This window comes from Rhincodon typus, chromosome 25 (assembly GCF_021869965.1).
Source record: "Rhincodon typus isolate 14 chromosome 25, sRhiTyp1.1, whole genome shotgun sequence".
Lineage (NCBI taxonomy): Eukaryota > Metazoa > Chordata > Chondrichthyes > Orectolobiformes > Rhincodontidae > Rhincodon > Rhincodon typus.
The window spans coordinates 34,215,915-34,240,765 of NC_063356.1; the positions used below are offsets into that span (position 1 = coordinate 34,215,915).

Sequence of the window (24,851 nt, forward strand, 5' to 3'; positions counted from 1 at the left end):
GAAACGTCAGCCTTCCTGCTCCTCTGATGCTGCTTGGCCTGCTGTGTTCATCCAGCTCTACACCTTGTTATCTCTGGCATTTTACTTTTGTTTTGGCCAACTGCTTACTTAGAGTGGCCAATTTTGCATTTTTGGAGGTCTGAGAGCTTTATTCTTTATTCATTTGCTCTGTGACAACAGTAGTTGCTAACTCTTAAGTAGCTTTTTGCAGGAATTCCCTGACATTGTCTCTGAAAGCAGGGAACCCTTAGCCCCAAAGTAGCTTCTTTCCCAATGAATTCTGCAACGCCATTTCATGTGCACCCTCCTCAAATGGGGCTCTCTGTCCTCTACCTTTTGACCTCAAAATTATTCAAATCCAATGTCTGATTTTCGACCTTGCACGTAGTTCTGTTTTTAAGCGCAAACAACATCCCTTTTTAACACAATGTAGGAGAAAATTACTGCAGATACTGGAATCTGTACAGCCATTCTCACATTCCGAAAATGGATAAATACTGCCCCCTCTACACTTCACATCAGCTCTGAAGAAGTCATCTAGACTCGAAACGTTAGCTTGCTCACTCTCCACGGATGCTGACAGAACTGCTGTGATTTTCAGCATTTTCTGCTTTCTTCCCTTTATAACAGCTCCATGAGGGAATGACTGTATGGCCATCATACAAAGAACATAGTTGAATGATTCGACAGGGGATAGAAATGTCAGTCTGTAGGGTTAAGTGCTGCACTTGTGAGATGTGGGAGATCCGCGACGCTTCCAGTGTCTTGGACAACTACATCTGCAGGAAGTGCACCCAATTGCAGCTCCTCACAGACCGTATGGATGGGTTGTAGACTGCAATTGGATGCACTTAGGAGCATGAAGGTGGCAGGAAGTGTCATAGACAGTAGTTTTAGAGATGTGGTGACACCCCAGGTGCAGGCAGATAGACCTCTAGAAGGGGCAGTCAGCCAGTACAGGAATCCCCTGTGGTTGTCCCCCTCTCTAACAAGTACACTGTTTTGTGACCTATCAGGGGGTAACAGCAGCAGCAGGCAGACTGGTGGCACCTCGGCTGGCTCTGTTCTTAAGAAGGGAAGGACAAAGAGCTTTACAGCAGTAGTTAAAGGGGACTCTAGAGTTAGGAGTACAGATAGGTGCTTCTGTGGATGTAAAAGAGACTCCAGGATGGTGTGTTGCCTCCCTGGTGCCAGGGTCCAGGATGTCTCTGAACGGGCAGAAAGCATTCTGAAGGGAGAGGGTGAATAGCCAGAGGTCATGGTACATGGTACAAATGACATAGGTAGGATGAGTGACGAGGTCCTGGAGCAGCAGTTCAGGGAGTTCGGTAGAAAGTTAAAGAGCAGGACTTCCAAAGTTGTAATCTCAGGATTACTCCCTGTGCCACATGCCAATGAGGCTAGAAACAAGAGGATAGTACAGCTCAACACGTGGCTAAACAGATGGTGTAGGAGGGAGGGTTTCAGGTACCTGGGCCATTGGGATCTCATCCAGGGCAGGAGGGACCTGTACAAGAAGGACGGGTTGCATCTAAACTGGAGGGGCACAAATATTCTGGCTGGGAAGTTTGTTGGTGTCACTCAGGAGGATTTAAACTAGCTTGGCAGGTGGGTGGGAACCAAAGCAAAGGTAAGTGGACTGAAAGGGAACTACAGAATAGGGCCAGTAAGACTCAGAGGAAGAGTATGAAGGGTGTGGTTACTGATCAAAGCAGGTCTGGTGAACCGAAGTGCATCTGTTTCAATGCAAAAAGGTAAAGCAGATGAATTTAGAGCTTGGATTAGTACTTGGAACTATGATGTTGTTGCTATTACAGAGACTTGGTTAAGGGAGGGACAGGATTGGCAGCTTAACATTCCAGGACACAGATGTTTCAGGCGGGATAGAGGGGGATATAAAAGGGGTGGGGAAGTTGCACTACTTGTTAAGGAGAATATCACAGCTGTACTGCAGGAGGACACCTCGGATGGCTCATACAGCGAGGCAGTATGGGTATAGCTCAGGAACAGGAAGGGTGCAATCTCAATGTTTGGGGTCTATTATAGGCCTCCCAACAGCCAGCGGGAGATAGAAGAACAGATTTTATAGGCAGATTTTGGCAAGATGTAAAAGTAACAGGGTTGTTGTGAGTGATTTTAACTTCCCACATATTGACTGGGACTCACTTAGTGCTTGGGGCACAAATGGGGCAGAGTTTGTAAGGAGCATCCAGGAGGGCTTCTTGAAACAAGTATGTAGGTAGTCCAACTAGGAAAGGGGCCATACTGGACTTAGTATTGGAGAATGAGTCTGGCCAGGTGGTCGACGTCTCAGAAGGGGAGCAGCTTGGGAACAGTGATCACAATTCAGTAAGCTTTAAGGTACTGATGGATAACGGTAAGTGTAGTTGTCAGGTGAAGGTGCTAAATTGGGGGAAGGCTAATTACAATGATATTAGGCAGGAGCTGAAAAATGTAGATTGAAGGCAGATTTTTGAGGGCAAATCAACATCTGGTGTGTGGGAGGCTTTCAAGTGTAAGTTGCTGGGAGCTCAGGACCAGCATGTTCCTGTAAGGATGAAGGATAAGTATGGCAAGTTTAGGGAACCTTGGATAACGAGAGATATTGTGAGCCTAATCAAAAAGACAAAGGAAGCATTTGTCAAGGCTAGGAGGCTGGGAATACACAAAGCAAGGGTGGAATACAAGGAATGTCAAAAGAAACTTAAGCAATGAGTCAGGAGGGCTGAAAGGGGTCATGAAAAGTCATTGGCCAACAGGATTAAGGAAAATCCCAAGGCTTTTTATACATATATAAAGAGCAAGAGGGTAGCCAGGGAGAGCGTTGGCCCACTCAAGGACAGGGAAGGGAATTTATGTGTGGAACCAGAGGAACTAGGTGAGGTATTAAATGAGTACTTTGTGTCAGTATTCACCATAGAGAAGGACTTGTTGGATGATGAGTCTGGGGAAGGGTGTGTAGATAGTTTGGGTCATGTTGAGATCAAAAGGGAGGAGGTTTTGGGGTCTTGAAAAACAATAAGTTAGACATATCCCCAGGGCCTGATGGGATATACCCCAGAATACTGAGAGAGGCAAGGGAAGAAATTGAGGGAAATCTTTGTATCCTCACTGGCTACAGGGAGGTCCCAGAGGAATGGCGAATAGCCAATGTTGTTCCTTTGTTTAAGAAGATTGGCAGGGATAATCCAGCTAATTACAGGCCAGTGAGCCTTACGTCAGCAGTAGGGAAATTATTGGAGAGGAGTCTTCGAGACAGGATTTACTGCCACCTGGAAATCAGTGGGCATATTTGCGAGAGGCAACATGGTTTTGTGAAGAGGAGGTCGTGTCTCACTAACTTGGTTGAGTTTTTTGAAGAAGTGACGAAGATAATTGATGAGGGTAGGGCAGTCGATGTTGTCTACATGGACTTCAGTAAGGTCTTTGACAAGGTCCCCCATGGCAGGCTGATACAGAAGGTAAAGTCGCACAGTGTCAGAGGTGAGCTTGCAAGATGGATAAAAAACTGGCTCCGTTATAGAAGACAGAGGGTAGCAGTGGAAGGGTGCATTTCTGAATGGAGGGCTGTGACTAGTGGCGTTCCTCAGGGATCAAAGTTGGGACCTTTGCTGTTTGTAATATATATAAATGATTTGGAGGTAAATGCAACTGGTCTGATTAGTAAGTTTGCCGATGACACAAAGGTTGGTGGAATTGTGGATAGTGATGAGAACTGTCAAAGGATACAACTGGATATTGATCAGTTGGTGACTTGGGCAGAGAGATAGCAGATGGAGTTTAATCCAGAAAAATGTGAGGTAATGCATTTTGGAAGATCTAATCCAGATGGAAAATGTACAGTAAATGGCAGAATTCTTAAGAGTACTGATAGGCAGAGGGATCTGGGTGTACAGGTACGCAGGTCACTGAAAGTGGCAACACAGGTGGAAAAGGTAGTCAACAGGGCATATGGCATACTTATCTTCATTGGCTGGGGCATTGAGTTTAAAAATTGGCAGGTAATGTTGCAGCTTTATAGAACCTTAGTTAGGCCGCATTTGGAATATTGTGTTTAATTCTGGTTGCCACACTACCAGAAGGATGTGGTGGCTTTGGAGAGGGTACAGAAAAGATTTAACATGATTTTGCCTGGTATGGAGGGCATTAGCTATGAGGAGAGGTTGGAGAAACTTGGGTTGTTCTCCCTGGAACGACAGAGGTTGAAGGGTGACCTGATAGAGGTCTACAAGATTATGAAGGGCATGGACAGACTGGACAGTCAGAAACATTTTCCCAGAGTGGAAGAGTCAGTTACCAGGGGCCATGGGTTTAAGGTGTGAGGAGCAAGGTTTAAAGATGATGTACGAAGCAAGTTTTTTACACAGAGTGTGGTGGGTGCCTGGAACGCGCTGCTGGGGGAGGTAGTGGAAGCAGATACTATAGTGACTTTTAAAGGGCATCTTGACAAATACATGAATAGGATGGGAATTGAGGGATACGGTCCCTGGAAGGGTAGGGTGTTTTAGTTGAGACAGGCAGTACATTGGTGCAGGCTTGGAGGGCAAAAGGGCCTGTTCCTATGCTGTAATTTTCTTTGTTCTTTGTTCTTGACTGTGTTCTCCTCTCAAAATCAGTCAGGACAAGCTTACCAGCTAAAATAGATACAAAATGCTTGAATCAGAATATTAACATTTAAATGCCATTTTTTTTTCTGATCTTCTCCAACGCTGGAATAATCCAGACATAACTAACCACAAAATATTTCCGAATTCATGAAAATCTTCAAAACAGTACAAGCTGAGTAACTTGCTTTGGCTGAATTGTTTTGATGTCACTCAAGTAAATATATAATGCAATGCAAGAGTTGTGAATTTTCTGGGCTATGTATATTTTTATTAACTTTAACACAAAGCGAAATGAAAGCCACAGTGCTACAATAGTTCAATGCTGTTATAGACCCACGTTCCATTGACTTCCTGCTGTAATATTTATCAACTTATTTGCTAATGGGAAACATAATTTGATATTATCTCTACCACAGTAACTACTATCAGGAGTATGCAGATCTCAGATTTGCAGTAGGCGTAGAAGGATAGGAACAAATCTTCCAGTATAAGTGTATATACTTTACCAGGGCTGCAACATTAAACAAATGAGGATTCAGCTGGTTACCTGATGGGGTACTAAAGTATTAAATATGTAATCAAGTCATTATCCCAAAATATAGCTGCCTGATCAATATTTGGAATCTGCTACAGTGAGGACCATTTCTTCTGTTTCCATTTGTATCAAAATCATGAGCGTATGTTTTATATTCCTGTTTAAGATTTCAGCACAGGTCGTGCTTGGGAAAAGGCTTCCAATCAAAAAGGTAACAAATGAAAAGTGTGTCTTGATTGAATTTACTTCACGTGTCACTTGACATGAAGTCATCGCGTACAATATTCTGCCATCCAAAATATGACTGTTAACTGCGACTATTTAATAAACTGGAGGTATGAAAACATGCAACAGAGTGAGGAGAAATAACAATCTGCTCAAGGCAAACACATTTTGAAGTACATCTGTTAAGAACTGGAACGTGTCTTTATTGCAGTCAATTGTGCTAAACTTGGCACATTGATGCTCACTACTGACTCTGAAACCAAGAAGAAACTTGCTATTGTTTTCTATTATCACCATCCGTCTTCTTGAAAAATGTGAAGGAAGTTGCTAAATGCTAACGCTTGTACAATGTTCCAACAGAATCGTTGATAAAATAATCTATCAAAAGGGAAAAATAAACCAACTGAATAATCTACATAAGCACAAAAATTTTCTGTAGAAAATAAACAGTTCCATAAGAAATTATATTGCTATTACATTACATTACATTATATTACATTGCTAAATGTTAGCAAAGATGTAGATAACAGAGTAGAATTTCTTTTTATTCCAACAGTCAATTATTTAACTGCAAATTGCAGATGGAGGGAAACAAACTCTATCGACAATCAGATTGTTCTGAGTTACAGAAAATATTTTACTTTATACTGCATATTCTTTGGACATGATTTTTTTCATTTGCTAAGGATTGAAAAGCAGTTGAAAAATAATAATTAAAAAGTCACATTTTAATTTATCTTTTATTATCTGTCCCCAGTGGAATTCCAGGAAAGAAATGTGGGGCAATCATACTGTCGGCTGAAGAACTTGGTAATTGTCGGGTGAGTAAAAGGTTTTATTGTCACAAAAGAAAGTAGGATTAGAAAATGCCTCCTGAGTGTAACTATTACTTTAGAATGTCATGTCACTCTGTACTTTTGTATTTCTAAAACCATTGGAAGTTATTTTATATTTATTAGCCATATGTGACTGTCAGTTGAGAATTGGAATGGAAGTGCCCCACTCCTTTGGTACTCAAGGTCATACCATGGAATTCTAAAGCAAATTGCACATGGAGGACTGTGTAACTCACTGTTTCAATTGAAGGCTGTTTATATGTCCAAATCTGGATTCAATGCTTGCTGAAGAGCCTTTTTCTCAGCTTTAAGATGCTAACGGGCAGCTATGCTCATTCTGCCTAATTGTAGCAGGCACTGAATGGACCTCTGACCAGCCAATACTTGTAAATCACTTTCCCAACCTAGAGCTGGCCTGACTGGTATGGTTCTGTGTCTGAGCAAGATGAGCCCCTGCTTTGCTGTTACTTTCAGGTCGCATTGGAGTATCCAGTTGATGCCACAGCATGGCATTCACTGGAAAGTTGAATGGTCACTTCAAGTGGACTATGTTTCTGCTCTGCCAACACCATGTCATTTCAGCAGAAATCAACTATTACCCCCAACATCTTTTTGGTTGAATGTTTGAGCAATGGAATTCATTTTCTATCGAGCCATTTAATTTCAAACTACTTGCACTGATGAACTCAGATTTTCACTGTGACAGAGAGCTTCTCCATGTGGCAAAAATGGCCAAGGGCATTGGAAACCGTAAGTTCACCCTCTGAGCCCCACATTTGTAATTTTCACAGGGCCAGGCTGGGGCTGGGGGCACGGGGAGGGTGGTGTGTGGCCTGTACTTCATGCATGCACATTTTGCAAAGCCAGCTAGAGTTTTGAATGACTCGCTGCCTCTATTCAGACCAGACTTTGGAGTCCCTGGTGACAGTAGTGTTCATGATAATCCCTTTCAGAATGAAGCAACATATTCTCCGAAGATAATATGTGTGTTGTGATTGTAATGAGATCAGCCAGGTGGATCTCATACAACATGAGTTCCCTGATTGGGGCTGTTAATCTCGTCCAATCAGGGAGCCCTGGCTGACAGGTTTTAAAAGAAAAGTGTCAGACATGCTGTGACTCTGAGAGGTGGCTCTAAGGGAGCTGGATCAGTGTCAAGGTATTGCCATGTGTAAGTAAAGGGTAACTTGGTGACAGGATACCGGCCTCTGAGGAGTTATTTCAGTGTGATTGATGCTCATTGGAGTATTTACTTAAGGGTCAGTCCACCCCAGATCACCATTTGAGTTGGTGACATGCTAATAACAGGGAAGGCCAATAAGAAGTACTTAGAGAACCTGAACATAGTCCTTAGATGTTTCTTCCAGGTGGGTCTATACTTTAGAAAGGAAAAAAAATGTGTCTTCCAGGCACACTAAGTGATCTACTTGGGCAACAGAGTCAACAAGACTGAGTTACATCCTTTGGAATATAAAATGGGGGCTGGTAAATTATTATGGAAAGTTCAAACATAACCTGGTCTCTATCCTACCATCTTTGCATTGATTCTTAAAAAAGGATCAGCCTTGGAAATGGTCACGTAGCCAAGCCGTGGCTTTCAAGGAAGTGAAAAAAAAGTTAACAAACTCTAAAGTGTTAGCCCACCGTGATCCTAAGTGAGATCCAGTATTGACATGCAATGCCTCCCCATATGGCATTGGGGGATTATTAGCTCATAGGTGGCCCAATGCAGAGGAACGTCCAATAGTGTATACATCCAGGAGTTCAGCTAATGGAATGTGTAAATAAAGAAAGAAGGTATGGCAGTCATACTTGGAGTCAGGAAGTTCTACCAATACCTTTACAGACATAAATTTGTGCTAATAACAGACCACAAACCCCTTCTAGGTCTATTTAAAAAGGACAAGGCAGTGCCACCCAAAGCTTCAGGTCAAATTCAGCAGTGGGCTCTAATATATATAATTATAAGTTGGAACACCATCTGGGAAGTCAAGTAGTGATTGTGGATGCATTGAGCCACCTCTTGCTGACAGATACACCACCGGTAGTACCACCATTGGAAGAGTCCGTAATAGTTTTAATTTTTATGCACACACTTCCAGTCATAGATGACAATCTGTGGAGAACAGCATATTATTATGGGAAGGAGGTGTGATTGTCCCGAGCAAAGGTCACCGCTAGATGCTGGCTGAACTACACCAGGGTCATCCAGGGCATTCCAAAATGAAAACATTAGTGAGACATTATGTCTGGTGGCCAGGAATGGATGTGGACATAGCCACATTAGTGGGGCAGTGCTCAGAGTACCAACAGGGATAAAAAATATTGTCAGCAGCTCCCCACATACGTGCGAATGGCTTGGAAAACCCTGGACCCTGTTATGTCAACACTGCAAGTGCTTTCATGTGCTCAATGTTCTTAGTCGTTGTGAATGTCCACTCAAAGTGAATGGATGTGCATAGAGTTCATTCGTCAAACATGGGGGATGACGATGGAAAATCTGCATACATCTTTTGCAATAGGCAGATTCCCAGAAGTGTTGGTCACAGATAATGGGCCATCATTTACCAACAAGGAATCTGAGTATTTCGTAAAATTAAATAGCATTCCACATAAGGACAGTTCCATACCATCCATCCATCCAATGGTCTAGGAGAAGGAGCAGTCCAAGCCTTGAAGACAGATTTAAAGAAACAGCCTACAGCTTACTAGAAACAATGCTGTCCCGGTTCCAGTTTGATTATAGGATGACCCCTCATGCAACTACAGGGGCACATACAACAGAGCTGCTAATGGGGAGAAGAACTCCGCACCAGGTTAAATCTGATTTTCCCAGACCTGGCGGGGGGAGGGTTGATAGGGCAGAGAGTGAAATGGCATCAGGAATCCAGTGCTGCACGCAAAATTCTGCAAAGCAAAAGAGACAGTTTAATTCGGGGGACGAAATTTGGTGTAGGAACCACAGGAATGGCTCTGTTAGGCGACGTAAGGTCAGGTCTAGTGACATATAAAGTTTGGGTAGGTGTGACAGCCCTGAACAAGCAGGTGGATCATATGAAAGCTGCAAACTCGCAAACAGGTCAGGAGCGAACCGTGCTCTGCCCCATGGAACATTTGGAAAGGCTGTCAGAACACGTGAGTTCAAGCATAGAAGAGATCTTGGAATCTGAGATAGACACAGCAGATGTTGCTGCCTCAACCCCTTTTTATGCTGAAGAAGAGAATGGATTTCTTCCAAGATTCTCCTGGTGCAAGATGTAAACTATTGTGTATTACACACCATCGTATTCGAAGCAGAGTTGGAGGAACATGAACCGGTGCTAAAACGCCCCAGAAGGAGTTCCAGAAAAAAAACAAACCGGCCTATATCTTGGGACTCAGAGCGAAAGGGATGCAGGATTGCAGTGTGGTCAACCAGGCGGACCTCTTAGAATATGAGTTCCCTGATTGGGCTGTGAATATGGTCCAAACATTTTTTTTAAAATCTGAAGTGTCAGACATCCTGTTCAGTCTGACAACTGGCTATGAGGGAGCAGGATCAGTGTCAAGGACTCTCAATGTGTAAATAAAGGGTGACTTGCTGATGGGATTCTAGCCTCTGTGGAATTATTTGTGTGGTTGATGCTCATTAGAATATTTACTTAAGGGTTGCTTTTCTCCAGTGAGGTGAGTTAATTAGGAAGGGGTGAGGACAAACTGGAGTTAATATTGACTCCTGCTTCAATCAGTTGACAACTAGCAATATAACACCTGGTGTCTGGAACTAGAGTGTTTAGTTTGGATCAGATAGGAGCAATTCTGTTCTCAGTGTATTGCTTTTAGATAGTGAGGGTACCTTTAGGAGAGCTGAGGTACCCCCCTGGATATAGTCCCAGAACACTTTGGGGACAGGGGTCAGAAATCCCTTGTGGAGGGGGATGGGAAGTCAAGTGTCCTTTGGGATTGTTAGCTGTGCACAAGATTGTATATCAAAGATGCATAAACTGCTTGCAACTATCCAACTTGATGAGAACTGTGTCAAGAAGTGTCAAAGTGTGTTTTTATAAATGAGGGTGCTTTGCTCAATGGAGTGCAGTCTGTAATGCAGGGAGTCCATTTTTAGCGTTCCCCTATTTAGTGTTGTTTTGCTTTAATTTTGTTAAGTTATTCGTGCTTGAGATCTCACTGAGGGTGGCAAGATTCAGTTTAACTTGTTGACTGTACTACTTGATCTAATTGAGGTGGCCTCGCACACTCTCAGACTTAAGACTGCTCCTAGTGGATGGATTTTCCCCATGATGCATCACTGCCTAAGGAGCCCCTACCAACCAGACTCTAAGGAATGCCATATGTATCTGACTCCAGTTTTCATGGTTTGTGTTGATAGCAATGTTTCACTTAATCATTTCTCTTAAAGTTGTGATTTTCAGGAATGCAACCACAACTTTAAGTGAGGACTTTGTGTATAGAACTTGAAGTAATACAACTTTTTTCTTTGTTTTGTATATGTGGGTGTTTGGTGAGTTGGTGTGGTTGGTTAGGGGGGATAGGATGGTGGGTGCAGGGATGTACTGAGGTTATTTAAAGGATGTAAGGGGCTAAGAGGGTTGGATATGACAGCATAGAGAGTATGAGGGGTTATGATTAGTGGACAGAGGGCTTTAGGTGATATGGGGTCTACATGAGGTTGAAGGAGGTGTGAGGGCTCAGAGAAGTATTCTCTATTTTAAACCCTTAATTTTTGTACTCCATTTTGAAGCCCTGATGCAGTTTCCCTCTGGAATTGATAAACTCCTCAGCTCTGATAACCTGGTCCAACTCTCAATGCAGCACAAAGATCACTTGTCTTTGTTTCTCTGGTAACAGACTGATAACTGGTTTTAAGCAGCAAACTATTATTAAATCTTATTTCTAGAATTTTATTAATGAATCACCTTGTAATTGCCTCATTTATGAAAACATTACTTGTGATGCATATTTCCCAAGACGATTTTCTGAAACAAGCAAGAAAATTCTTTGAATCTTTTTGGTTAAATTATACCAATTTTCTTGTGCGAGGTGAAAGCATGGGGGCTTATGGACAGAACGCACTAGCAGTGGGTTCAATTGGAAACTAGACAGTAGAATCTTCTGAATAAAAACCAAAAGCACTGCAGATACTGTAAATCAGGAGCAAAAACAAATTTGCTGGAAAAGTTCAGTAGGTTTGGCAGCATCCGTGAAGGAAAAAACAGAGTTAACATTTCAGGTCCGGTGACCCTTCCTCAGAACAGTAGGATCTTCTGTTGTTTCTGGTAGTGAGCTCGGAATCAGGAAGGGTTTTAATTAGGTCTGATGATGACATAGCTGAACCTTGCTGCTTTCCCATCTCTGAAGTTCCATGGTTTAACCTCATGATCTGTCACTAACTGAGGCCCTTAAGTGATCAGCTAATGATCTGGGGTGGGGAGGTCAGTGAGGGGTATGCTGTCTGTGGTTCAGAAAGGGGCTGATTGTGAAAATTGCCTGTAGTTTGCCAGAGGATGAGCACTGACTGGGGGACAAATTGCTGGACATTGCTTTGGGTGCTGCAGTTCTTTGACATTCCAGCTACATTGTTTTTTTAGTTACCTGTTGACCAAATTTTAAACCAGCCATGAGGAACTTTGTTTATTTTATTATTCACGAGAAAATTGAAATAAAATTAAGTTTGTGTTTCACAGTTACTGTGTACTTTCAGTTACCATTTGTAAAACAAAGAAGCTTAATAATTATAAACTGGTCACATGTCACTTGGTGTTTTCAGTCTGCCCACTGAATGATTGGAAAAGCATTTGTGTTGAAGGTCACATGTGGTCCGATTGTGAAACCCCTGGCCTGCAGTATGAGCGATTAGATATTGGACACACTCTTGAACATAAAATCTTCAGGTGTGAGTGACCACCCTTGAACGTGAGAGAATATCTAAGCCAGACTCCAGATTCTTGAATCTATATTGCAAAATGGGGCAATGTGTCATACTCTTGGAAATTGGCTTCATTTCTAAATGTAGAAGACCAGCAGTATTGGCAACAAATTCTGAAAGAGGGAAATCTGTTTTTATTATTCAGTACATGAAGGATCAAGTCCTTTCTTGTCAGTACCACTCCATTTATTTATGCATGGAAGCATCAGAGCAACAGCTCAAGCAGCAGTATTATTCCTCCATCAACTTTCTTATCTTGACGCTATTTTTATGCATTCTCAGATGTGATATCACTGGAAAGATTGCATTTATTTCTCCTGTGTCATTGCTTTTGAGAAGGTGGATTTGGGTCACCTTTCTGAACCTCTGCAGTTACTGGAAGTGAAATTGCTGTGTTTTTCTTGGTGGCCTCTTTTGCAGGTTACTCTACTGATAAATTATGACAATTTTATGAATACAACATAATTGAAGAACATAAAAGCAGCCAAAAGAATTATGAAGAAAATAGTTGATAAATTTTACTTGTTTTCTCAATTCTTTGTCTAAAGGATTATTAAAGTGGAGCCTATTTGTTGTAGGCTATAGTTTTTTCTACTTATGTAATGAGAGGAGCTGTTGATCTCCAGATTCCCACTGTGTTAAAGAGTTAAATGAGAATGGCTAACAATGGCTGTTTAAAGTGATCGCTTCTGGTTTGGTCTTAAAATTGGAATCTTTTTAAAAACACATTTACTTCTTCCAAGGATCTGAGGAAAAAATGGTTAGGCCTTTTTATGCCAATATGAACCAATGTAGAAATGAATAATGGATCAGTTGTTCTCTAAATTGCTTTAGAATGATTGGATGTGATAGCTACTTCAAAATATGCTGCTGTAGTACAAGACCGATTAACATTTAAGACTTAAACAAATTGGTTATTTTATCTATCCTGTGGTATTGTAACCGTAGGGAAAGTGAGTATAATTTCATGTTCCAAGCTTAATTGTTCCAGCACACCTACAACGTTGACATTCAGTAATGCGGAAAATTGCCCAGGTGTATCCTGTCTGCAATCTCCAACTGATAACCCTCTTTCATGCTACTTTCAATTATCAGCAAAACGATGGAGTAAATTGTCAGCAGTGTTAGTAAGCAGCATTTGCTAACATATTCACCATTGCTCAAACCTTCCTACTGTCCTGTTTTGACAACATCACCTTCAACATCTTTCTGCCTCATTTAGTGGAGTTATAGGTCATCCCTTCACTAGTTATTCAGCTGTTGGCACTTTACTCACCGTCTAACACTCTTGGTCACCTGCAGAGACTTATCTTCTGACACTCTACTCAGACCAGTTGTTTGATCTTTTGATCTCTCTGCCCTTGATCTCTCTGTCTATAAACTCTGGGTCTGTGTGCTCCGCTCTCTCACTGTACGTGATGAAGAGCTGCGTTCAAAAAGCTTGTGTGATTTCAAATAAGCCTGTTGGACTATAATCTGGTGTCTTGTGACTTCTGATTTTGTCCAACCCATGCAACACAGGCACCTCCACATCCCGAAAAGAATGCACACGGTGGAAATATATTTGATTTGGTCATGATCTTGATTAACTGTTCAATATTCTCAAAAGGATATAAGAATACAGGAACAGGAGTGAACCCTTGGCCGCACTCTGCCTTTCAATATAATCATGACTGATCTTCTACCTTGACTCCACTTTACTGCCTGCTCTGGTAATTGTTAGAATTCCCGAGAGATGAGAAATTTGCCAATGTCAGTGTAGAATATATTCAATGATGGAGCATTCACAACCTTCTGGGTGATATTACTCCAATGATTCACAATTATGCTGACAGCTTACCCTGACACTGCACCCTCCCACCTCCACTGCCAACTCTCCCTCTCCACTGTCACCCAAACAAGCTTCGTTTATATTGGTGAAGTACCTTTTAGTATTTCCTGTCAAGCTCCTTCAGAATCTTGCATGTTGATAACTAGCAAAAGGGCTGATTTGACTTTTTAACTTGGTGGATGAAGGAGCACGTATCTGTTTTGCAGTAGACCGTCTGGCTGTCACCATTATTTTTGCTACCACTCACAGCAAAAATTATAATGTTATTACATTTCACAGTGAAGAAAATATTAATAAAGCATCCCTTCATTCAGGTCATTTGCAGTTTTCAAGAATTCTGAGTCGGATCTCGAGGAACGTGTGTGTCTTGAATTTGAAATCAGTTTTTAAAAAAGTGACTAGACAACACTTTGATCAGATGCCTTTTTAATGTATTTTCTCCTCTATCACTGCTGTACCATTAAGTAAATTAGATACACAAGAGAAAGCCTCAACTTATGTGGGAGCACCAGTGGGAAGTCTGGCCATCATTAATTTCCAATTCTCATTTCAGACAGGCAAGATGAAATAAGCGTAAAGCAGCAGCTGAGGATTGGCTGGCCTTAAGGCTGTTAGTAATCATAACATCAGGGTGGGATGATCAACAGGACTTTGGGGAAAAATGGAACCTGCGACAGCAGATGCCCAGATCTTCCTTGCAGGCCTGAAAAAGTTCTCTTTCTCCACTTGACCATATTAAAAATACAATTAGAACTCACCTTTTAAGGCCTCTGTTTCCGCCCTGATGGATTCAGAGTTCTGGCTAAAATGCCATTCGGATCTGACATGTACTATAGGATGCCTAGGTATAGCATGGGATCCTAGTTGGCCTGGCTCCAGTCTTAGTATGCCAGCAAAAACAGGTTATTTTAACCTGCCGTGGAGTGAAAATAGACTGAATTGATTTTAACTTCTGTTTCTGTGGCATCTGCTCTTCAAAATTTCACTGAAAATCACTGTTTAAGAACATAGAACAGGAGTAGGCCATTCTCCAGCATCGGCAGTTCCTACTATCTCTGGAAAACCACACACTTGCTTACATTAAACTCCATTTGCCACAGTCTTGCCTACTCACTTAATCTATCAATATACGTTTGTAATTTTATGCTATTATCTACAGTGTCTACAATACCACCTATCTTTGTGTCATCAACACATTGAGATAGATGACTTTCTATGCCATTATCCAAGTTCTTTGTAAACGATGTGAATAAATAATGCCCTAACATAACATCCTAATGAGACACCACTGGTCACATCCTGCCAATATGAGTACTCATTATTCCTAGTTTCTGTCACCTGCCACTCAACCAATTTCCCAACTATGTCAGTAATTTATTCTCCCTTCTGTGGCCTTCTACCTTAGTTAACAATCTCCTATGTGAGACTTTATCAAATACAAACTACATCCATAGACCTTCCTCTGTGCACTACACCCAAGTCACATCTTCAAAAAATTAATGAGGTTTGTCAGACATGACCTATCTGTCATGAATCCATGCTCGCTCTCCTTGATTATTTGAAAATTTTCAAGCTGTTTAAAAATGTGGTAATTGACTGTAGACTCCAACAGTTTCCCACCACAGATGTTAGGCTGAGATCTATAATTCCCTGGTTTTCCTCTTTCACACTTTATAGAAAGCAGAGTGACATGCAATTTTCCAATCCAGAAGGATGACTCCTGTATCTAAGAAGCCCTGAAAGATTGTAGTTAGGGAGTCTACAATGTGCTTCCCTGCTTCCTTTAACACCCCCAGCTGGAAATCACCACGTCCTAGGGACTTGGCACTCTTTAATTCGATTAAATTTCTCATTACAAATATTTTACCTAATGTTAATTTTATTCAGTCCCTATCCCCATTCCACTATTAATTTCTTTGGGACTTCTGGCAAGCTATCCTTCCTTTCTACTCTAAATACTGCGGCAAAGTAATTATTCAATATGTCTGCAACTTTTCCATAGTCATTGACAATATCTCCACTTTCAGCCTTTAGCAGGCAAACATTGCTCCTGGCCATTCACTTGCCTTTGTGTAAATGTAAAATTTCTTATTGATTTTGATGTTCCTTGCAAGCTTCCTGTCATAATCCCTTTCAGTATGTGTTATAAGCTGCTGTGTGACCCTTTCCTGGTCTTTGTATCTATTGCATTCAGCCAGATCTGTTCTTTCTTTGTGTGTGTTTTTGTAAGCCTTTCCTTTTAATTTTATGCTTGTCCTTATCTCTTTGGCTGTCCACGGCTGTCTTATCCGTGAATTGGTACGTTTTCCTCTCAGGTATAAACTGGTGTTGTATTGTGTGAAGTGTTTCTTTAAACATCCTCCACAATTCTTCAGTTGTTTTACCCATTACCAGATTTTCCCAGTTTACTGTGAACAGCTTCTGTCTCATCTTGTAAAGTTGACCCGACCTAAATCTAAAACCCAAGTAGCTGATTCTTGCTTTCCATTTTCAAATGCTACATTGAACTTGATCATGTTATGATCACTATTTTATAAATGTTCACATGCAAATAGGTTCCTAATTAAATTTGGCTCATTACTTATTACTAAATCCAATAATACTTGTCCCCTTGTTACATCTAGGATATATTACTGTCGGAAATTATCTTGAACTCCAAAAATTCACCATCTTTCTGACAGGTGATTCTCTGCCTCTCCCAATCGAGGTTAAAGTTAAAATCCTCCATTAATACTGCTCTGGCTTTGCTACACACTTGTCTAATTTCTGGATTTATGCAATTATGACACAATACAATACAATTTGGATTGAGATGCCCCCTTTCTAATTGCAAGGGAAATAGGTGCAGGGATAGTGACTAAGGTGACATGGAAATGTGAGCATTGCTGAGCACAGAAACAGTAATAAATAAATGTGAAACACTTTCTACTTAATCCAATATTTGATATTAGAGATAAATAGAACAATAAATTCCTTAACTTACTTCAGGATTACTGGAAATACGAAAATGTAAATATTTGGAGTTGATGAGTTAAAAATTAAATGACTATATTTTCGTAATAGTTTGCTTGGAGAATGTATGCATTGGCAGAAAATTAAATGTACAAAACAGTAAAACCACTCTAATATAGAAGCACGTAAACTGATGTAGAATTTTACCCAGAGATTGTCATTTACTCAGACTATTTGCTATTGTGGGTAAATATAAAATTTGCATAATTTTTCATTATTATTAAGGAAGAATCAGTGTCACAAATATATGTATTTCTTTTACCTAGGCATGTCTGCCATTGTGGACTCGAACTTGTACAATTACTGTAGGGCTGTGCTTCCCTGCATTTAACAAAAACTCAACAAAAAATGGGATTTTTTTTCAGAATGCAAAAAAGAAATGGCTCTCAAAGGTCTGGAAATAGACCAAATGTGCACATCAGTACTATATGGTACTCAGATGTGTTGCATTGGGGCTTGCTTCACTGATAACAGTGGAAATCTTTCACTTCACTCAGTCAGACAAGAAATTATGGTTCCAAATGATTCTCGAATAACTGTGGAGTTACATTTTCTGTCTATATTATAATTTTTATTTTTCAATTCATATAAAAATAACAAAAATATGCTCATTACAATAGCAGCTAATGTCAAAATATGCTGTGTTCATATATTCTGAAAAGCTTACTTGTAATTTGAAACACAGAAAGGTCTGATAAAGCTTCTTTGTTGAACAATGAGTTAGGAAGTATATAATTTTAAACATTGGTGAAATATTACTTGCCTTCAGGTTATTGAACTATGAGTCATGAGATGGTTGTGTGACTAGCAGCTGTGCTATTTGTGTTAATGTAATGACAAAATTTGGATTCTTTAAGCCTATTGTCTGAGTGTTTCTGTGTGTGTAACAGAAATTAATAGTATTATTAGGATTTCAGCTTACTATGGCATTAGAACTGCAATAGTCAAAAAGCTCAGTATTAAGGATGCAATATTATAGGATGGATAACTGCATACATTCTTTTCCTTTCATTTCCAATTTTCTTGTTTTTCACTGCTTCATTTTTATTACTACTTTAAATTCTTATTGGGATAAGTATTTTACACTTCAAAATGGCTTTCAATCCATAGAAACCTTTAATCAGTTTAGTCATTGGATAAACACAGTGCATTCATTCAAACCATACAGGTTCAAATGATTTCAGGTTCACAGCCTTAGCCATGCTGACCTTTCGGATCTCAGTGATGGACACATTGAGTCGGGAGAGGAAACACACTGGGTGTACTAGGGAAACACCACTGTTGGACTGTTGCAGCAATATCTAAGGATTGTACTTCTTCATTGGAATCGTGTTTGCGTATTTACCCTTTAATGCATTCTATTTACTATGAGCTTTCTTGTGTCTGCACCACACTCTTAGGGGCTGCACTGTCTCTCTGGACTGCTTTTGTTCTGAGTCCCTTGCATCTGCAACTTATCCTTACCTAAGAATAATGCTGAGTCGCTCCCAGTAAGTCCTTTAAATTGTTCATTGCAGTATATTCTACATTATACTGAACTCAACTCTCGAGTGATGGTGAGAACTGCAGATGCTGAAGTCAGAGATAACACAGTGTGGAGCTGGGGGAACACAGCAGGCCAGGCAGCATCAGAGGAGCAGGAAAGTTGACGTTTTGGGTTGTGACCCTTCTTCAGAAATGGGGAGGGTGAAGGGAGCTAGGAAATAATTAGAGAGAGGAGGGGTGGGGCTGGGGAAGGTAGGTGGGATGATGATAGGTGAGTGCAGGTAGGGAGTTTTGGGGATTGGTCAGTGGGATGGGTGGGGCAGATAGGTAGGGGAGAAGATGGACAGGTTGTGTCAGGTTAAGGAAGCGGGGATCAGAGGGAGGGTTGGACATGGGATGAGGCCGAGAATGGGGTGAATTCCATGTTTAGGCCATCGGGCTGTAGGCTCCCAAGGCGGAATATGAGGTGCTGCTCCTCTAGTTTGTGGGTGGTGTCATTGTTACACTGGAGGAGGCCTAGGGTGGACATGTCACCCAGGGAATGGGAGGGGGGCCTCAGGAGCCTACAGCCTGATGGCCTAAACATGGAATTCACCAGTTTTAAAATCTCCCCACCCCCAGCCTCTCATCGCCAATCATTTGTTTTCGTCGGTGTCATCCCGTGTCCAAACCTCCCTCTCATTCCCACCTCCTTGACCTGACACAACCTGTCCATCTTCTTACCCATCTATCTGCCCCACCCATCTCACTAACCATTCGCCACCACTGCCTACCTGCTCTCACCTATCACCATCCCACCTCCCTTCCCTAGCCCCACCCATCCTCTTTATTTATTTCCCAGCTCCCTTCCCCCCCCCCATTTCTGAAAAAGGGTCATGACCCAAAACGTCAACTTTCCTGCTCCTCTGATGCTGCCTGACCTGCTGTGTTCCTCCAGCTCCACACTGTGTTGTCTCAGCTCTCTAGTACAGTGTTTCTCTTTTCCTCTTAGATTCTCAATCCAGCGCTTTTTGATAATATCAGAGCAGCATCATCATTTACATCATAACCACTAAAGCATTGCCGTACTCTGACAGTCAACTCTCCCATCCACCATTCAGCACTTGCTGTTTGACATGTGGTTCATGAGTATTGGATGAATTGTACAGCACAAGATACAGAAGCAAGCTGTTTGGCCCAACTAGTCTGCGCTAGTGTTCTATTCCATGTCATGACATGCAGAACTGAGTTTAATTTGAGGGCAGTGATGAAATCTATTACCTACACTCAAAGTTAAGAAGTCATCAATTGATGATGGGGCTTTAGCATCCACAAAACACAGCCGAGAAAAACTCAGAGCCTTCAAGAGTGGTTTGTTTTGTATTATTTTAATTTATTTAAATATTTGGGATTGACTGTAGTGACTGAAGTCAGGTGATTTGTAATGGTCCATATATTCCACATGGATTTGTAAATTTCCACCTTTATTTTTCATTAATTCTTGAGACATGGACATTTCCTCCTAGGCCAGCATTTATTATCCATCCCTAATTGCCCTGGAGAAGGTGATGATGAGCTGCCTTCTTGAATCTTTGCGATCTTTGGAGATAAGATCTCCCACAATACTGTTAAGGAGGGAGGTCCAGGATTTTAACCCAGAGGTGCTGAAGGAATGGCAATCTAATTCCAAGTCAGGATGGTGTGTGGCTTTGAAGGGACCTTGCACAAAGCAATGAGCCTGAGTATCTGCTGTCCTTGTCCTCTGGTTGGCAGAGGCCTCAGGTTTGGAAAGTTCTGTCGAAAGAGTTTTGGTAAATTGTTTCAGTGCATCTTATAGAAGGCACATAGAGCTTTCTCTGTGCATTGGAGGTGGAGGGAGTGAATGTTGAAGGTCTTAGATGAGATGTCAATAAAGTGTTCTTTTTTTTTCTTGGATGGTGTTGGAGCTGCTCTGGTCTAGGCAAGTGGAGAATATTTTATACCACTCCTGACTTGTGCCTTGTAGGTGATAGGCAGATTTTGATGAGTCAGGATGTGAGATTTTCATTACAGAATTTCAAGCCTCTGACCTGCTCTTGTAGCCACAATATTTATGTAGAGTCATAGAGTTGTACAGCATGGAAACAAACCCTACAGCCTAACTCAGCTGCGCCAACCAGACGCCCCCAACAGATCTTTCGATCCAACTCATCTTTTCCAACTAGAGATCCCATTCTGATCTAGTCCCAATTGCTAGTATTTGTTATTTGGCCCATATCCCTTAAATCCTTTCTATTCATATACCCATCCAGATGCTTTTTAAATGTTGTAATTGTACCCGCCTGCACCATTACATCTGGCAGCTTGTTCCATACGCACCATTCTCTGCCTACTCTTCAGGTATGGCTAGTCCAGTTCAACTCTTGGTCAATGGTATGGCTCCAGGATATTGATAGCACTCTCAAGGACACCTTCCATCAGTTTTCTGATGATTTGCAGTGCTCTGTTTGAGTTGTTTGCCAAATTAGATAAATTCTGTTTCTATTGGACAGGACACGCATGGACAATTTTCCACATTGCTAGTTATCTGTCAGTGTTGTAGCTCTACTGGAACAGCTTGGTGAAGGATGCAGCTAGTTCTGGAGCACAACTTTTCAGTATCGTTGCTGGAATGTTGTAGGTGTCCACAGTTTTTACAGTCTCGTGTATCTTTAGCATTTCTTGACGTCATGTGGAGTGAATGAAATCAGCTAGAGGCAGGCACCCCTGATGCTAGGGACCCCAGGAAGTCAGCAAGATGGAATGTCCTCTGGGCTCCTCTGGCTTGCAAATGCTTCAGCCTGGTCATGTTCACTAATGCGTGTGCCCTAGCATCCTCAATGGAGTGGATTATGATATTGTTGCTCCTGATGACCCTCAGAGCCAGGAGTTAACCACTTGATTGATTGATTTGATTTATTGTCACATGTACCTAAGTAGAGTGAATAGCTTTGTTTGCGAGCAGTACAGGTAGGTCATAGCAATCAAGAACATACAGATCATAGGGTGAAAAAAACTTGGACAGAGTAAGCTATGCAGGTTACGCTACACAGGATGTTAGCGAGGCAAGACCATTATTAACAAGATCAGCATTATTTGAAGTTGGAGAGTCCATTCATCAGTCTAATAATGGCAAGGAAGATGCTATTCTTAAACCTGCTGGTGCGTGTGTTCAAGCTTCTGTATCTTCTGCCTGATGGAAGATGTTGTACGAGAGCATTACCGGAGTGGGATTGGTGTTTGATGATGTTGACAGCCTTTCCGTGGCAACAAGACGTGTAACTAGAGTCTGTGGATGGGAGATAACACGGTGTAGAGCTGGATGAACACAGCAGGCCAAGCAGCATCAGAGGAGCAGGAAAGCTGACATTTTGGGTCGAGACCCTTCTTCAGAAATGGGGGAGGGGAAGGGGATTCTGAAATAAATAGGGACAGAGGGGGAGGCGGATAGAAGATGGATAGAGGAGAAGATAGGTGGAAAAGAGACAGACAGGTCAAAGTGGCGGGGATGGAGTTAGTAAAGGTGAGTGTAGGTGGGGAGTTAGGGAGGGGATAGGTCGGTCCAGGGAGGACGGACAGGTCAAGGAGGCGGGATGAGGTTAGTGGGTAGGAGATGGGGGTGGGGCTTGAGGTGGGAGGAATGGTTAGGGAGGCGGGGATGAGCTGGGCTGGTTTTGGGATGCGGTCAGGGGGAGGGGAGATTTTGAAGCTTGTGAAGTCCACATTGATACCATTGGGCTACGAGGTTCGCAAGTGAAATATGAGATGCTGTTCCTGCAGCTTTTGGGTGGCATCATTGTGGCACTGCAGGAGGCCCAGGATGGACATGTCGTCCAAGGAGTGGGAGGGGTAGTTGAAATGGTTCGCGACTGGGAGGTGCAGTTATTTATTGCGAACCGAGCGTAGGTGTTCTGCAAAGCTGTCCCCGAGCCTCCGCTTGGTTTCCCCGATGTAGAGGAGGCCATAACGGGAACAGCGGATACAGTATACCACATTAGCAGATGTGCAGGTGAACATCTGCTTGATGTGGAAGGTCTTCTTAGGGCCTGGGAGGGGAGTGAGGGCGGAGGTGTAGGGGCAGGTGTAGCACTTGCTTCGGTTGCAGGGAAAAGTGCCGGGTGTGGTGGGACTGGAGAGGAGTGTGGAGCGGACAAGGGAGTCACAGAGAGAGTGGTCCCTCCGGAAAGCAGATAAGGGTGGGGAGGGAAAAATGTCTTTGGTAGTGGGGTCAGATTGCAGATGGCGGAAGTGTCGGAGGATGATGCGTTGGATTCGGAGGTTGGTGGGGTGGTACGTGAGGACGAGGGGGATTCTGTTTCGATTGTTATTGCAGGTAGGGGGTGTGAGGGATGAGTTGCAGGAAATGTGGGAGACACGGTCGAGGGCATTTCGACCACTGTGGAGGGGAAGTTGCGGTCCTTGAAAAACGAGGACATCTGGAATGTCCGGGAGTGGAATGCCTCATCCTGGGAGCAGATGCGGCGGAGGCGAAGGAATTGGGAATAGGGGATGGTCTTTTTTCAGGAAGGTGGGTGAGAGGAGGTGTATTCTAGGTAGTTGTGGGAGTCGGTAGGTTTGAAATAGATTTCGGTTTCCAGGTGGATGCCAGAGATGGAGACAGAGAGGCCCAGGAAGGAGAGAGAGGTATCAGAGATGGTCCAGGTGAACTTAAGTTTGGGGTGGAAGGTGTTAGTGAAGTGGATGAACTGTTCAAGCTCCTCATGGGAGCACGAGGCAGCGCTGATACAGTAACGGAAGAAAAGGTGGGGTTTAGGGCCAGTGTAGCTTTGGAAGAGGGATTGTTCCACGTATCCTACAAAGAGGCAGGCATAGCTTGGGCCCATGCGGGTACGCATGGCCACCCCCTTTGTCTGTAGGAAGTGGGAGGAATTGAAAGAGAAGTTGTTGAGGGTGAGGACGAGTTCGGCTAAGTGGATGAGGGTGTCAGTGGAGGGGGACTGGTCGGGCCTGCGGGACAGGAAGAAGCGGAGGGCCATTTGTATGGGGAATGCAGGTGTATAGGGACTGGACGTCCATGGTAATGATGGGGTGTTGGGGACCGGGGAATTGGAAGTTCTGGAGGAGGTGGAGGGCGTGGGTGGTGTCACGGACGTAGGTAGGGAGTTCCTGGACCGAGGGGGAGAAAATGGAGTTGAGATAGGTGGAGATAAGTTTGGTGGGGCAGGAGCAGGCGGAGACAATGGGTCCACCAGGGAAGGAGATAGAAGCGGGCGGTGAGGGGTTGGGGAACGATGAGGTTAGAGGCTGTGGGTGGGAGGTCACCTGAAGTGATGAGGTTGTGAATGGTTTGGGAGATGATGGTTTGGTGGTCAGGGTTGGGGTCATGATCAAGGGGGCGGTAGGAGGAGGTGTCAGAGAGCTGGCGTCTGGCCTTGGCGATGTAGAGGTCAGTGTGCCATACTACAACTGCGCCTCCCTTGTCCGTGGGTTTTATGGTGAGTTTGGGATTGGAGCGGAGGGAACGGAGGGCTGCACGTTCTGTGGGGGAGAGGTTGGAGTGGGTGAGAGGGGTGGAGAGTTTGAGGCGATCGATGTCTTGACCGCAGTTGGAGATGAAGAGGTCGAGGGAGGGTAGGAGGCCTTGGGGTGGTGTCCAGGAGGAGGGGCTGTGTTGGAGGTGGGCGAAGGGGTCAGTAGAGAGAGGGTTAGGCTCACGGTTAAAGAAGTAAGCGTGGAGGTGGAGGCGGTGGAAAAACTGCTCAATGTCCAAACCTGACCGGTATTCGTTGATGTGTGGGTGGAGGGGGACAAAGGTGAGCCCTTTACTGAGGGCTGACCATTTGTCCTCAGTAAGGGGGAGGTCTGGGGGGGATGGTGAAGACTCGGCAGGGTTGGGTGCTATTGTCTCATCTGGAGATGCTGGCTGCGGAGGTGGTGGGCGGAGCGACGTTGGTGGTGGGCGGAGCGACGTCGGCCGGAAAATCTTGGATGTTGGTGGCAGCGGCGACCTCGATGTCTGTGTTGGCCTCGAAAACAGAGGCAGCGGTGTCGATGGCGTCGGCTGTACCGGAAGTGGCGTACCGGGTGGCGGCGGATGTGACGTCATCCGTGGAAACTGTTGGTGCTCCGAAGATGGCCACATGGCCAGTGGCGGCGGGCACGTGGTGGGGAAAGTCCTGGGTATGGTGGCAGGCACCAGTAAGTTTAAAGTACTTTTGGTTCTTAGTGTCTAATAAAGCCGAGTAGAATTGTGAGTTCAGGTTGTGGATCTTACGAAGAATAAAAAACAGGAGACGTCCTTTGCAGAAATAGTAGGAACTGCAGATGCTGGAGCATCCGAGACAACAAGGTGCAGAACTGGATGAACACAGCAGGCCAAGCAGCATCATAGGAGCAGAAAGGCTGACGTTTCGGGCCTAGACCCTTCATCAGAAAAGGT

General features: G+C 43.2%; 1 protein-coding gene across 1 annotated transcript in view; it reads left to right on the forward strand.

Moving 5' to 3' along the window:
- Positions 1-24,851, forward strand: part of LOC109917914 (copine-5-like) — a 557,988-nt gene that overhangs the window by 265,818 nt on the left and 267,319 nt on the right. The window contains exon 8 of the mRNA XM_048612100.1: positions 6,125-6,188. Within this exon, the coding sequence (XP_048468057.1) occupies positions 6,125-6,188 (64 nt within the window). The remainder of the gene's footprint in view (positions 1-6,124; positions 6,189-24,851) is intronic.